Source organism: Ischnura elegans, chromosome 5, assembly GCF_921293095.1.
Source record: "Ischnura elegans chromosome 5, ioIscEleg1.1, whole genome shotgun sequence".
NCBI classification, from domain to species: domain Eukaryota; kingdom Metazoa; phylum Arthropoda; class Insecta; order Odonata; family Coenagrionidae; genus Ischnura; species Ischnura elegans.
In genome coordinates, this window is record NC_060250.1 from 112921213 (window position 1) to 112935816 (window position 14604).

The 14604-nt window shown below is 39.8% G+C and overlaps 1 protein-coding gene across 5 annotated transcripts in view; it reads right to left on the reverse strand.

The window, feature by feature from the left end:
* Positions 1-14604, reverse strand: part of LOC124159422 (mediator of RNA polymerase II transcription subunit 13) — a 159843-nt gene that overhangs the window by 68204 nt on the left and 77035 nt on the right. For all 5 annotated transcript variants that reach the window (XM_046535227.1, XM_046535229.1, XM_046535228.1 and 2 more), the window contains exon 5: positions 1770-2206. In XM_046535227.1, the coding sequence (XP_046391183.1) occupies positions 1770-2206 (437 nt within the window). The remainder of the gene's footprint in view (positions 1-1769; positions 2207-14604) is intronic.

Sequence of the window (14604 nt, forward strand, 5' to 3'; positions counted from 1 at the left end):
CAAACGAGCTGAGCAACACACAAATGCCGAGCCCAGCGCTGGGTTCAGTCACGCAGAAAGACTCTCTGTCCTATGGGAAATTACCCCCAGAACAATTTACAGGTTTTCCTGGGAAAATATAAAAATTCAATGATTTTCTAGTACTTACTATCCATAACCAATCCCTTCTCTTACTGTTTCCCATGACGCTGGGCAACCTGTCATTAACCACGAGACGAACCGAAAGGAGGCACGAAGGCAAACGTTTGCGCCTGATCCTTACACCTTTCCACGATCTTGGGAGGGGACAGGAAGACCAAACATTTGTGAAGATGATGTAAGTCGCACTAGATTGATAAGTGCTTTCTTAGAGCCAACTAGGATTCGGAAGGCATGTTGCCATTCGAACTGATAGAGAGATTCCCAAAAGGTACACTCCCACATCCCACCGCTCAAGATTTTAGAAAAATATTATAGTTAGGAGTGCTTATTTATCACAACCCTGACTTCTCTTGCCACGAGCAGTTTCCGTCTAATACGATGCAGGCCTAAAAATATTAGGGGGAGATGGGGAAGTAGCGTAACAATACGACACTTCATCCAACCAAATTAGGATTCTTTACATCCTTTCTGGCCGAATACAATGTTTTGGCTCATAATTGATGGAAAGCTATGACTTAAAATCGATCACATGGAAATTTCACCACTAATTTTACTCGCCCGACCTTTTTCAACGTGCCGTTTATAAGGGGAAATGTGGATAAGTTGAAACCGGTAGCGTGAATAAAAATACCTGTGGAGTATTACAAACTGTCTAATTTTGGGCGCCTTCCTAGAGATACCAGAAAAAGATAAGGCAACCAGAGTGCATAAGGTGTGGCTTTTTCCGTGAATGTTCAACTCTATGCCAAAGGCATACCCTTAAAAATCGTCAAAAGCCCCCGAAATATTTTAAAAGAGTTTTAAGCTAGGTAGATTAAGATAAAGAGAAAAACAGTGATTTATAGCTTCTTCGCTGATTAAAACAGAAAAAGCCACAGACACATGATTCTCCACCTCTTCCCCCCGACCTTTCCCTTTTCGGGACAGATTGGTTGATCCACTCGATTGCACTGTCTGACTGGTGGAGCAGAGTTTATTAACGCATTGATTACCTCTACAATCAAATAATATTTCCATCCCATAGAACAATAAGGAGGGCTACCAGTATTTAATAAACCTCATTTTTAAGGGTTTAAATCTGGGAAATTCTACACTTTCCATAGTGTAATCGGAATTTTTGAGGAGTTGGCCGCTTCAATGTCGCTCCATCTAATGGTCACAGCGCAGGCATCTAGGGTGCTCTACAGCTAGAGTCACGATTATCTGTCGCTCTATTTATCGTTAGTTGGATTATCCGTTCCGTATCCGTTGGATTATCCTGCTAGCATTCACTTGTTCTCCCTTCCCCCCACCTCACTTCTCGAACCTCAAAACAACAATTTTTCATGGAATGGGCGCAGAACATGCGAAGAAATCATGAAAAAGACACCAAATAATAATTAAAACTGGAAATGTCCATGAATGGATCATACCTTCCAAATGCTTGTTTGGGCCTCTCCGTTCCTTAAAACGGATAATAGAACTTAAAATGTATTTCCCATAAGGTTATGACAAGAAAGGGACCCTTAAGAGGGGTGGAATATCCGCCATTCACAAATATTAGTTGGGGGTTCCCGATTCATTGGGATGTTCTACTGCATTTACTAAGTGGATATAACCCTTGAGAGGGGCATATAGGAGTAACATACCATTCTGCGTGGCTCCGATGCCGGCTGGTGCGGCGCCGGGCGGCGACGGCGACGAGGGGAAGGCGGCAGAGGCGCCGAGGCCGGCGGCGCAGCTGTTGGAGGATGCGGAGGAGGAGAAGGTGGAGGAAGAGGAGTGCGGCGAGGCGGTGGACGAGGAGTGCGGCGACGTGGTGGAGGCGGCGGACGAAGGCGGCGACAGCGAGGAGGCGGCCGCGCCGCCCGCGCCCGCCGCTCCCGACGAGGCCGAGCCCCGGCACCCGCCGCAGCAGCAACAGCAGCATCCGCCGTGGTGGTGGTGCGGCGACGAGGAGGCCGCGCCGCCGGAGAGGTGGTGGCGCGAGAGGCGGCGCACGGGCGGGTGCTGGCGGACGTCCACGCTCACGCAAACGGTGCTCTCGCCGTGCACGAAGAAGGCGAACGAGAAGGAGAGGTGGGTGCTGCAGAGAGAAAGGAAGAACGAAATCCATTAGACGCGATGCTCAACATAGGTAATAAAGGAGACACTACAATTATTACTATTATACATTGCTGCAAGTAGGTTATTGCCTGGTGGCAGCATTAGATGTACATGACTAGCCAAGGCCCAATGCAATGGACAGTGGTCTTTCACATGGAATTTGAAATTGAAACGGAAAAATATTAGTTACAAAGTTTGAAAGTGTCGTTCAAACATTGAATTTTTCGAAGATTTACGTAAAAGTAAAAAGAAATTCATCGGGAGGAAAAATCTGAAAACTTGAAAAAATCGATTAGTTTTCGAGATATATCGACTTGAATTAACATGGGAGCCTTATGAGCTTATGGGACTAAAACTTTTTCGCTTTTATTTTGTACTTTAAAACGCTTGAGGAACATGATATTCAATGGACATAGACTAGATTTTTTTGTTGTTATTTTGGTATGGTTGCCATTGCGACGAATTGATATTTAGTATTTTTTATTATTTTTTGAACGTTTTCCATGCTATTCTTATGGAAAAAGTTTAGGAATTTTTTTGACCAACTTGCAATAATCGTAGGACAAATTCCTTGAAATATAAGGTGTAGGATTTTTTGGTTGATTTTTTGGTTATCTTGGAATTTTCATATGTCGAAACAATTCCGAGGAATAAACGATTTCGATTTTACATTGTCGTGATGGGCGAATTTTCAAACTCGGATTTCGGCGTTGAGACATGTGCCATATGAAAATTTTGAATCTCCTGGAAAAACCGTTTAGAGTGCTTCGCACCCTAACGTTTCAAGCTACTTTCCGCCTGACCCTCTTGGTTAATTCATAAAAAAATCCGAAAAATATCCTGCACGTGAAAAATCATTGTCGCCATTTTTTTTTGAGCATACAATCTTGAATATCTTAGCAACCATTCAAGGTAGATTAATGACATTTTCAGGGTAATACTTTTATCAAAAAGGTCAACTTTCCAGATTTCCACAGGTGTAATCATAATCCTCCATTAAAGAAAAAAATATTTAATTTGGAGAATCAATTTTTTGTTGGTTGACTCTAGTTTTTGTCACTATTCTCTTTTAATAAAAAAGAATTGATTTAATTTTAGGAGACACAGAAGCACAACACAATTACACTCAATTCAATTTTTTGCATTTTATTAGAACAAATACACTAGGAGATAGGAGGAATACAATACACAAATAGTTTACACGACAGTTCAATCACAGTTTCCTCATGGATATTTTCAAGTGAAACGCAAAAATATATTTTGAAAGCTACGAGAACTCGATCACCCAAAGAAATTGCCGCACTACCAATGTTTAGCCACTGTTCTTCTTCAATTGAAGCAAAAAATAGAGGGGCTCACTAATTGCATTAAGGAGAATCCCGTCTCTCAACTGGGTCATTCTTCATTAAATTCCTGCACACTTTTAAATATCTGATGAACATGTACAGGGTAAAAGACTGTTCCATTCACCTCTTTATTAAATATAAATTACAACATCATTGATGAATGCAGGAAATTTATGAGCAAGAGGTGGATTGAGAAGACTCACAAATTATAAAGGAGAGAGGTCAGTTCTCCTTGTATGTAAGCAAGTTAAAAATATAAGAATAAATTTAAACGTAAGATGCAACCACTGCATTAGCATACTAATTCATGTCGAAATTTAAAGAAAAAACTATCTATCGAACAAGTATTCGAGCCTCTCGCACCACCATTAACAACGAGAAATAATAAATAAAGTAACAGCATAAATGGATCAACCTATGTATACCCTTTTCGACAAGACTCGAAAAATATACCACATTCTATTATAGGGACTGAAATGTCTAGTAGCATCTGATAGCAATGATACATCCTATTACAGTTCACGATGAAAGGTTCGAGAAGAATAAGATACAACGATGGGAAGCTCGCAAGAAAGTTACCAAAACTTAACATAAAAAAACATTAAGTCCCGCTACTCACGTCTGGCCTGGGTTCATACGAATTCGACACCATTGGTCTGCGTAAGCGCGAATGGTCGAAGCGACGCGAGACGATATTTTCGCCAGGGTACTTCTATCGACTAGTCATTCGTCTTGGTCCCTCGCTCGAGTCTCCGCCACTGCGAGCGCGCACCAACGCCTGGATATCGTATTAGAGGCTTCTCCAGTCGGCCACTTGTCCATGTTCTCTCACCCACCGTGCATTTAAATTAAACCGGTGAACAAAAATCGCCACTCGGATGTGCAACCCAATTACAAGGAAGGTAGAGCACCGTCAACACAAAAATATGCTACTTACAACAATTGGTTAGTTTCAAGAAAGAATAAATGCTTAAATAGGAAAACGTGTTTGTACTAAATAGTTTCGTCCTGAAGATGCTAAAACCGGAGTAATCCATGTTGTTCGCTGATATAAGGTTTTGTCTTTTGTATCCTAATGAATTTTTCACTCCATAATTCGGAATGACCTTAACTAGAGGCAGCAAAAGATCTAAGTAACTGGGGCTTATTTTTTCATGAACCGACTCCTTTCATTAAAATTCTTCATTAGTTCTTTAATATAACGAGTCGCCGAGAGTTACGAGATCGAGACAACTAACAAAGAGATCCGACTTGTGATTTTTAACACATCATATTGAAAGCAATAATGTGACTAACAAATCCAATATTAATTTGTAACTAATTTAATTTAAAACCGGGAAAATTTTTAAAAATGTTTTTATGTGAAAAATGATTTAATCCGATGTTTCTAAACGTCCATCTGAAAAATATTTTCCCATCACTACTCTTTAGCATGAAATTAATCGAAAAAATTCAACGATAACGAGCGGAAATTTATTTCTTTAAGGTTGACAACATATCGATTAATCGACCTTAGCCCTATTTGAATTTTTTTCCTTAGACCGCTAAGATTACTCCTGGTGTTACTCTGAAATGCGTGAAACCAACGAATCTAGTGACGTTAGGCCTTTTCAAATGCAAGGTTTTCTGTTTACTTACATGGATTTTTTTTGCATTAAGTTTTCCAGTATAGCAATATAATAGGTCAACCGTCAATCACTATTACCAATTTATTATGTTTTCCAATCAACTAGATATATCAGAAAATTGTCAAATTACTACCTTATTTTATATGAACGATAAAATTCAAAACGTCAAATGACCGCCTCAACGCTAAGTGATGCGAAGTCACTTTTACGTTGATTTGATGGGGTTGAACCCGATCTCACGATTCTTGAGATAATTTTGAAAAATGTTCCGTGATTTACCAGAAAAACCTTATATTTGTGTATTAAACGCTCAATTTTACGTAACTGACATAATTCTGCATAAAAATAATTTACTATGGATGATCGAAGCTTACTACTGAAAACAGCAAATAATCAGCTAATAAAACAACTACAATCGATTTCTACCACACAGCAAAACGGAAAAACAAGTTTTCTGAGGGCGACATAGAGAGAGAATCCGTGGAAGTGCGGGCAATTTTTTTGACTTCAGCATAAATGGTGCAGCATCGTGTCCGTATCGTATGGCTTCGGTGACTGTAACGTAGAGTACCTAAGCTAAGCGCGGTTACGACTTTTATCTTGGCGGATTATTCACATCGCCAAACCGACCCGACCAAATAATAAGTATTGGAAAATCAATAAATCAACTACCGATGATAAGGAAAAGAATTGACTTCACTAATTAATAAATTGGTCACGGTTGAATTTCTCTTCTTGACCCGTTTACCCGTTATTGCAATAGATCAATAAAAAATGGCCCTCAAACGATAATTCAGATCAATATTACGCGCATACTGCGCCGAAACTATACCTATTTGACCGTCAATGCTATAAGTTATTTCCTCTGATGCATGAGTGGGCGTGAGTTCACTTCCAAAAGATCGTTCAGTTCTTTCGAGAAATTTGAGCCATATGTATCTGCATCTACGACGGCTTTCGTTTTGATGAAGTGCTATATCGACTCATTCTAGACTTCAAAGAGAAACAGATATACTAATAAGTGAACTGGCGCAATGATTGAGAGCACCTAAAAAGAACACGATCAATCAGGTACGCGAGCTATGCAGTTCCAATTCAAACTCTTACAAATCAGCTGGGAGGCACATCGGTTCAACCACGATTTTAGAAAGACGGGAAATTCTGGGTATGAACATATGAGTCGGGAAGAAAATAAATGTAAATCGTAAGATTATCTATAGTAGAGTGTTGAAACTATTGTCTATAACCGTAGATATTACAAATAAGAAAAGATGAGAGTCAACATAGGAGAGTTGCGCCATAAAGAGGATTTATGAAGGTGAACCAGAGGGAAATTGTCAAGGAGATGATTATAGCAACAATTAATCTATTATATAACCGTACAGAAAAATAACAAAAATCATCATTAATTCCAATGAAAAGGTTTTCATTTCGGAGATCAGGATCTGGACATAAGTTGAAGGTGTGTCACCTTGGAAGGACGATAACTTAATAAAACAGGATCATCATCACAAATACTTCAGAAATGATGGTGGAATTTAGTGTTTTTCTCTTTCTGTCGTGATTTCTTGCCAATTACTAACAACAATAATTAACTGCCCTAATGTCGCGGCGTCGCCACGCTACTCGATGGAGAAAAGCTCCACTTTCCTGCCTCAACACATCATCATTCATTCGCCATTCACTTAATTAATTCACACTCGACTGCGAATAAGGTCGTATTTTTCCTCACGCCCCATTCGTCCAGCGACGGAGGGAGAGCACTTGTCCACTCTGGCGAGAGCTTCCTCGGGGGGGGGAAAGGGGCAATTCGCGGACGAGCCAGGCCGCTTCCGCTCTCACGAGATAGACGCGGAATTTCCGACCACACGGTTGCGTCCGCCGGACTCCATCCTTCCCTCAGCAGAGAAAGAGAGAGGTCGCATCCCCCCCCCCCTCCTCAACCGACGCACCCACAACTTCTCAGCAGTGACGCCCGAAGTCGCATCCGTATTCCGCAAATTTCATTACCGTCAGAAAAGGTGGGTAAAAGATCCACCAATACCTATAGCCACGGTCAATCCACCACTACTTCGCTTTTTACGATCGTCAACTTTCGGACGAGAAGATGCGTAGTGCGGTTCCAATCCGTTTTTCGACCCTGCCCGCAGAGCGCGAGGGCGTAGGGCACGGACGAGATTACAGACGCTTTCACGTCTTCACAACAATCAGCGGTGGAAGGCATCCGACCACAACAACTTTAAATTAATTGTCCGACGTACATATTGAAGTTCTATGCCATAGATATCGTTTATTAAGCCCATTAAAGTGAAAATAGTTTAACGACGGAATGTAATTGAGTAAAATTCTCTTACTATATTTGCCCAAGATTGTTCTCGCGGATAAAATAAACGTGTTGATGCAAACTCGTTGCCAATCGAGGCGTAATAATCATGCCTTCTAACGTAAGTTTTATTTATCTCCACACACCTGTGGTTTCGCTTAGGCGTGTTGATATTTATCAATGCAGAAGCCTAATTGTAAATCGGTGGTCGTAATGAGAATATTTTCCATAAAAGAAAGGCTATAGTCGAATAATATAGTAATAAGATTAATAAAATTAATTACTAGAGAGACGAATTATTATAATATATTTTTATGCACCCGATTCATCTAAAAAAGCTCACCGCAAGGTAAACAAAATCAAATTAAGGATATTTTTGTACTACGTGTTGATCCAAGCTGATATCAGAAGATCAAAAACAATCTCGTGGCATCGCAAGCGGAGAAAATTAAACTAATCGAACTTTAAAATAAATTTAAAGCAGCGAAAAAGAGTTGAGGGTATATAAGGGAAAGGTAAATAACGCATATAGAGAAGAAAACTCGGGAGAACAATATGAATCACATGTTTTTGCTAAGGAAGATGTAGGTAAAACCGTACGGCCTTTTTTTAAACTGATTACACATTGCTTTCGGTTTTACACATCCTCATTTCATCGTATATTACATAACGGGCGAAAACATCGCGTTTTTCATTGAATTTTCGAAAATATTTATTTTTTTTTCTTCCATTTCCTCATGAAAGAACTCAAAAAAAGAGCATCAGCAGTGATAATATAACCTCTATAAGTGCAAGCTGATTAAGCTGTTAACTAGGAATACTATGGCAGTCTCAAGTGACTTTCAGTCTGGCTTGTGCCGACTGGTGTATTCCCAGACACCTGTTACCATCACTAAAAGAAGTAACAGAGATTTTTCCTAATACCTTCTTTCCGTCAAATTGCTCGGAAAGAAAATTCCTTTCCGGGCGTAAGCCACATTTTCGGGGTCTCTGAACCGATAAGCGCCGTGCCAGCATCATTGAATTTTACAGTCGACGCAGAAATCTAATCCCGTTATATTTTTTGGCAGATTTTGTCATGTTTTATGCGTAAATGTGTGTAATTTCCACAGTCCGGCTTACAGGAAAACTTCACGACTCCAAAGGCGCTTATATAAAATAACTTAACTCCTGATGGAAGACATCTACCACTTCTCTGGGAATTAACAGCCAACTGTTGAATATACTGTGTTAAAAATGAGTTGAGTTGTTCTTTCGCTGACTTGACGCCTCCTCCCCCCCCCCTCGAGTTTATTTTTCAAATACAAAATTAAATATTCATTCCAAGATGTCTTTTTCGAGATTCTGGTTGAGCTCAATAAAACACGAAAAAAACTCTGAAACAAACAGAAATGAAACTAAGACCCTACGCAAGCAAATAAATTTAACGTCAGCTCAAAATCGAACGACCCTTACGCTAATTTTTTCCGTATATATTGCCAGATATCATGATATTTTTTATACGAACGCCGCTAATAACCGTAGGGTAATTTAATTTCATAATAAATGCTCCTGAAGTTTACTTAATCGCTAATTAATTAATTAAAAAGGTCTTCATTTCACTCCTGCCGACACATTTACACTGAAATTCCTATTAATATATTCGTTCTACAAAGGATTATGCCCCGGTCACCCGAATTTTAGTCGCTAGAAATTGAACAAAAAAAAACAAGCACAGCAAAATGTGAACGGTGAGTTCAGCGCTGCACTAATCCATCACAGGGACGCCAGGGGCGTTCTCTACCCTGGCGTAAATTGGCTGACATACAGTATCTGGGGTTATTGGTTAAATGCAAAACATATCCAATATTTCCAGTACTTAAAATTCCCCCGAGTATTTATGGTGTCTTAGGTTTGACAGGTAGCTGATCACGATGCCCGTTTAAATGATTGTTCATGCCACAGGAAATCAGCATATTAAATGCTAACAAATCCCTGCATGGGGTGAAAATATACAATTAATAATAAGAAAATTGCTATCTATCTACTTTCAAGCTACTAAACACCACAATTTTCAATTTTTTCGAGTCGCCGAATACGTCGATATTGTTGCTAATGTTACACTACCGTACATGTTTACAGGGGATATTAAAATATTTTGAGTTAAAGTATTTTTACAATTAAGAATAAATAACAGTTAGGAAAAATGGAAAAATGTTTTACAATTAGGAATAAATAACAGTTAGGAAAAATGGAAAAATGTAAGCATTCAAATTCAAAAAACCAGTCACCCAACCCAGAAAGAAAAAATTGAACGACTTTGGTCATAATAGGTGAAAATGTCAAGAATTTCCCATTAAATATTATATTGGAATTTGACTGACGTTAAAAAGGGAATTAAAGTCGATAAATAAATTTACATCATTAATGATATCTAAGGTGAATTAAACAAATGCTTGAATGAAAAATTTCAAATAATAGAGGGGAGCGATGTAAAGAGCATGGCCTCACACTCCAATCCTATCGTTCGCCCGCTTTGCCGGCAATTTCTAATCGCACGCGCCAGTGATCTCCGACCCGAGCGGTTTTCCTTTCAACCACTCCGCTCAAGAGAAATACTGATTGCATGCTCATAGATTGATCGCGTCGGTTGAAAAATGCTTGGTAGAGTGATTTCCACCCTTAAAGAAACGAAAAGAGAACTGAACGTTTTCGACATCCTTAGCTTTGTGTCACCGCCGACACAATGACTAATCCCTTGCCTTCTGCCTCAGCAACCACTTTAAATCCCTACACCAACAGGTGCCAATGGCATACCTAAACGTGAATAGACAACACGGGCTACAAACACGTCTTGGCGAGTGATGCATTTGTAAGCAAGAAATTCATTTTAGTTAAAGCTGAAATAACGTTAGCCATGGAACAAACAAAATCTCTTTCTAAATGCCTTGAAAATTTTTACTCGCCATTTATTTAAGCCTTCGTTTCATGATGAGTACAGAAAGATGAGACCCGTAATTAGTGAGGGAAGTAAATAATAATTTGCCAGAACAAATTTTGGGAAAGGTAAAACAATATCCACTCAAAATGTTCTTCGACGGGTTGTAAACGAGAAATAATATAAACTATTACCTTCTTCACAAGCGAACGACGCTTAACTTCGGGGAAATCAGTAACGTCCATTTCAGAATGTAAACGCTGATAAATTTTCCACACAAAATATCTAAATATCAAAATGATAATGATCTCAGCACCTAATGATTGTGCATCTATCCAGAAAAATCATCGTACGATTTTAATTCCTGGACACAGTAAGCGGTAAGATGTAAAAACGTAACTCCCTTGTAAATTTCGGTAAACCAAGTAGAAAAGGTAAACCCGGTAATAAAGATTTCAGTGAACTCCTGGCTTCTTTATAACCAGATGATGCATTCCCAGTTACGGACACCACCGATCAGTCCAGCCAAGATGCCATCAAAAAGGCCTTTCGGAAAAAGTTATAGGATGGTTTTGATTTTTCTGTCCTATACGTATTTGTGGTCCTGTATCAAATATGTAGTTTTTAAAAATATTTCGTGATTCGACACGGCATAAAATCGCAAAGTAACTCTTATTCCTAAAAAAATTTTAGATTCCGAGTTAGATAGAAAAATGGTTTGAAAAGAATTTTTGGGTTTTTTTGGCATTATTTGCGACGCGCCACGAACAACCCTCAGATTCGGATTTAGCAGCCAAAAATAAAGTACAATGGGAAAAACAGAACTACCCTAAAACTTTCCTCCGTTTAGTGCATTTTGACTGGACAACAAGGGAAGTGTGATAATACGTTTTCATTCGCCTCATTTTCCTGAGATCATCGCATGAGATTCAATCGAGGACCATCCACACGAGGGTGCCAACGAGGGCAGTGGGATCTCGGGAGGGTTGCGAGGGGAGGCCCGCCTGGACCATCACATTGGACGATTCGGCGGGGAGCGCCAAATTTCCCGCCACCGGTTACCCCCACCCCCATTCCGTGAGCCCCCTCCCCGACGATTTCGGCGTTCGATCGGTTCCATACTCCCCAGCACATCCAACGCCACGGAGGGGGGGGGAGTCCGAACCTCCCCACCCGAGGGTGGGGGTCCATCGGGGAGTAGCTGCATGTGCAGGAGGAGGGGAGGGGGGCAGAGGGAGACATAGAGAAAGGGGGATAAACCTGCAATCCGCTCTGCCTAAGTAAGTTGGATGCAAGGGAGCCAACATCCGCGGATGTTACTTGTGCGAGGGGCGGCTACGATAATCGGATACATTGTCAAATACGGAATGTCCTCCGGCGCACTACACTCTATTAATCTCTTGGAATAGAACCTTAGAAAAAAATTAATAAAGCTAAACAAGGCATGCAATAAAGTGATCACAGCAAAGAAGTGATGGGCGGAAGCAGACTAAAATGATGCATAACACCGAAAATAAAATTTGATCGACCGAGAGAGTGATTACCATTTGGTCCGAACGAGACTCCGAGAATCAAATAACTTTGCATATATACACCTTAAGAAAAAGAAAACAACTTAATCGGCCTCATCAAACGATATGATGGTCTGATGAAGAAAATCGTCCAGGGACATTTTGCCAGCAAGAACATCAAAAGAACGCCTCTAATAAAAGTAATGGTACAGGTGATAAAACATGTGGCAGACGAAGTACGTGCGTGCGACAGGTAGGCTCATGAGTTTGGTCGGAGAGCTGCATCAAACAAATCTTAGTAATGTTGACCATGTATGATGAAAATGTTATAATCTAGTGGCAATCAACTTAAAATGGTTCATCAACTCAAATAAGCACTAACCGGGTTTCAAAGATAAATCGCTACTACCTGATGATTATGATGACGTAAAGTCATCAAAAACCGGGTTGTATGAAGGTGATAATAATTAATGGTTAAAAAGTTATTGATTGGTGTCAACTGGTCGCTAAAAAATACAAAGCTATATAAATTTTAATTGCGGTTCGGTATAACTTAACACAACAATGACAAAAGAATAAGGAGGGCAAAGAGGTCTGATCTAAAATTACAAAGCAGAGTATATGGATTCCTTCTAAGTATCCCACAAAAGTAAAATGCAAATAGGGAAACATAAAATTGATATTAAAAAGGAAGGTATGTTGCCAATTATGTTAAATTTTTGGTAGATGATTTCTTTTGGTCACCATCGAAATTTTATAATCCTTAGAATTATCGTCAACACACAAATTTGGAATGGGGTTTTCAGAAGGTAATTTACGGATATTTTAAACAAATGTAATAGAAAATAACGGACTTTCTAAATCATGCTTGATTTTCCTTTTGACGTCAACTACGAAATTTACAGATTAAATTAAAAATCATCATCATCAATAGTAATCAATTCTAAGATTGGTTCGACGCCGCTCTTCACTCAATTCTCCTATGAGCTAGTTTTTTTTAATCCTTCTGCTTAACTTCCTTAATTACCTACTTAATGTATCTCATCCGTGGCCTACCACCGTTGTACTTCCTTTCCACCAGTCCTCAACAATAATTTTCCTCAGACCCTCGTGTAGCAAGATGAGGCCGATTAAATTGTCGCGTCTTCTGAAATAAACAACTACCGAGCCCTAGATAAAAAGGAAAAGGGTGACCACATTGTGAAAGAAACGGAGCAAATATTTCTGTTGAAACAACAGCCTAAGCTAAAAGCACGTGAGGTTGGACACAGCTAAAGTCCGATTTGAAAGCCTAAGGATAAGATTGTTTATCCACGGCTGCGGCTTCAAATACGAAACCGAATACATATAGACCGTTTAATTTTATAAATGAAAGTAATCCACGATTGCGCATCTAAGTTTCAGAGGTTCAGAGACCTAAATGCAACGTAGGATTATGCTTTGAGAAATTAACGCCGTCACAATTGCATCATTTCACGGCTTTATAGCATGCAAGGACTCGAGAGCTGGCAACGAGGATGCTCCTACGCTCTACCCACGCTCTAAGTGAGATCACAGCGTAAGACAAGTTATCACGTCAATTTAAACAAGACAAGCCACTTTACACTGACACCGAAATGCTACTTGGGAAATATCCGTTACTGGAGATATATCATGAATGTTATCAAAATCCGTTATTCAATTCCTTCGCCAAAGAGGTTAGTGGGCACTATCACAAGCGCCAATTAGTTAAGTCCCCCATCATATCAGCTAGCCGCGGACCGAATGGCGGTCAATGAGGGTCCCTCCACCATCCCTTGCCTTTAAAGTCGCGACCGAAAGAGGCCCCAATGGCAACGGCAGGTGGTTCGGACGCGATCAGGGCTTAGTCCACAAGGTCCCTTCCCCCCAGTCACAATCACAAATGGATAAAAGCATTGTTGGCACTGGAATCTAGAGAGAAATCCCAGGAAATTTCGCGGAAAAACATCATTCTTCTTTCCTAACATTTGTCCTATGCAGCAATACGTGACGAGAGCAGTGAACATTTTTACTGCCAGTAAAATTTGACAAATCGCAATACATTACTATTTGCCATAAAAAAATATAGACATTAATGAAACGAAGAAAAAATTAACATACATTCATTTTCTTAGCAAAGAAACTGAAAACAATATAAAATATAACGAAGATAACTTTTTGTCGATGATGCACGAGAATTGCTGAATTTAGAGAAATTTAGCGAGAGAAGGTGAAGTAAATACGGCAGAAATTAATGTCGAAAAACTAAAATCATAATTCACTCAAAGCTATGCGCAGAACTTCAGTTTTCACTGCGTGAAAGATTAAAAAATTACTAAGTACACTTTTTTTCAATTTAACTGGAAAATGTGCATGGCTATTTAATGACTATAAGTACTACTTTCGATGGTAATTGCCCGTATTATAGTTTCCATCAGCACCAATTTCTAAGCCCTACCTCTCGTAAGGATCGCTTAAAAACTTTCCACCGAAATAAAACGTACGGAAACCCAATACGACGGTTTCCATAAGTCAAAGGATCGACCCCTTCACCTTCATAAGGAGCGAGAAATCCCATAGTTCCCTCAAGTCTCATAGCTCGCCACTGCTACAGCAGTGGGGAGAGAGATCAATCAACACATGAGAGGAGAGG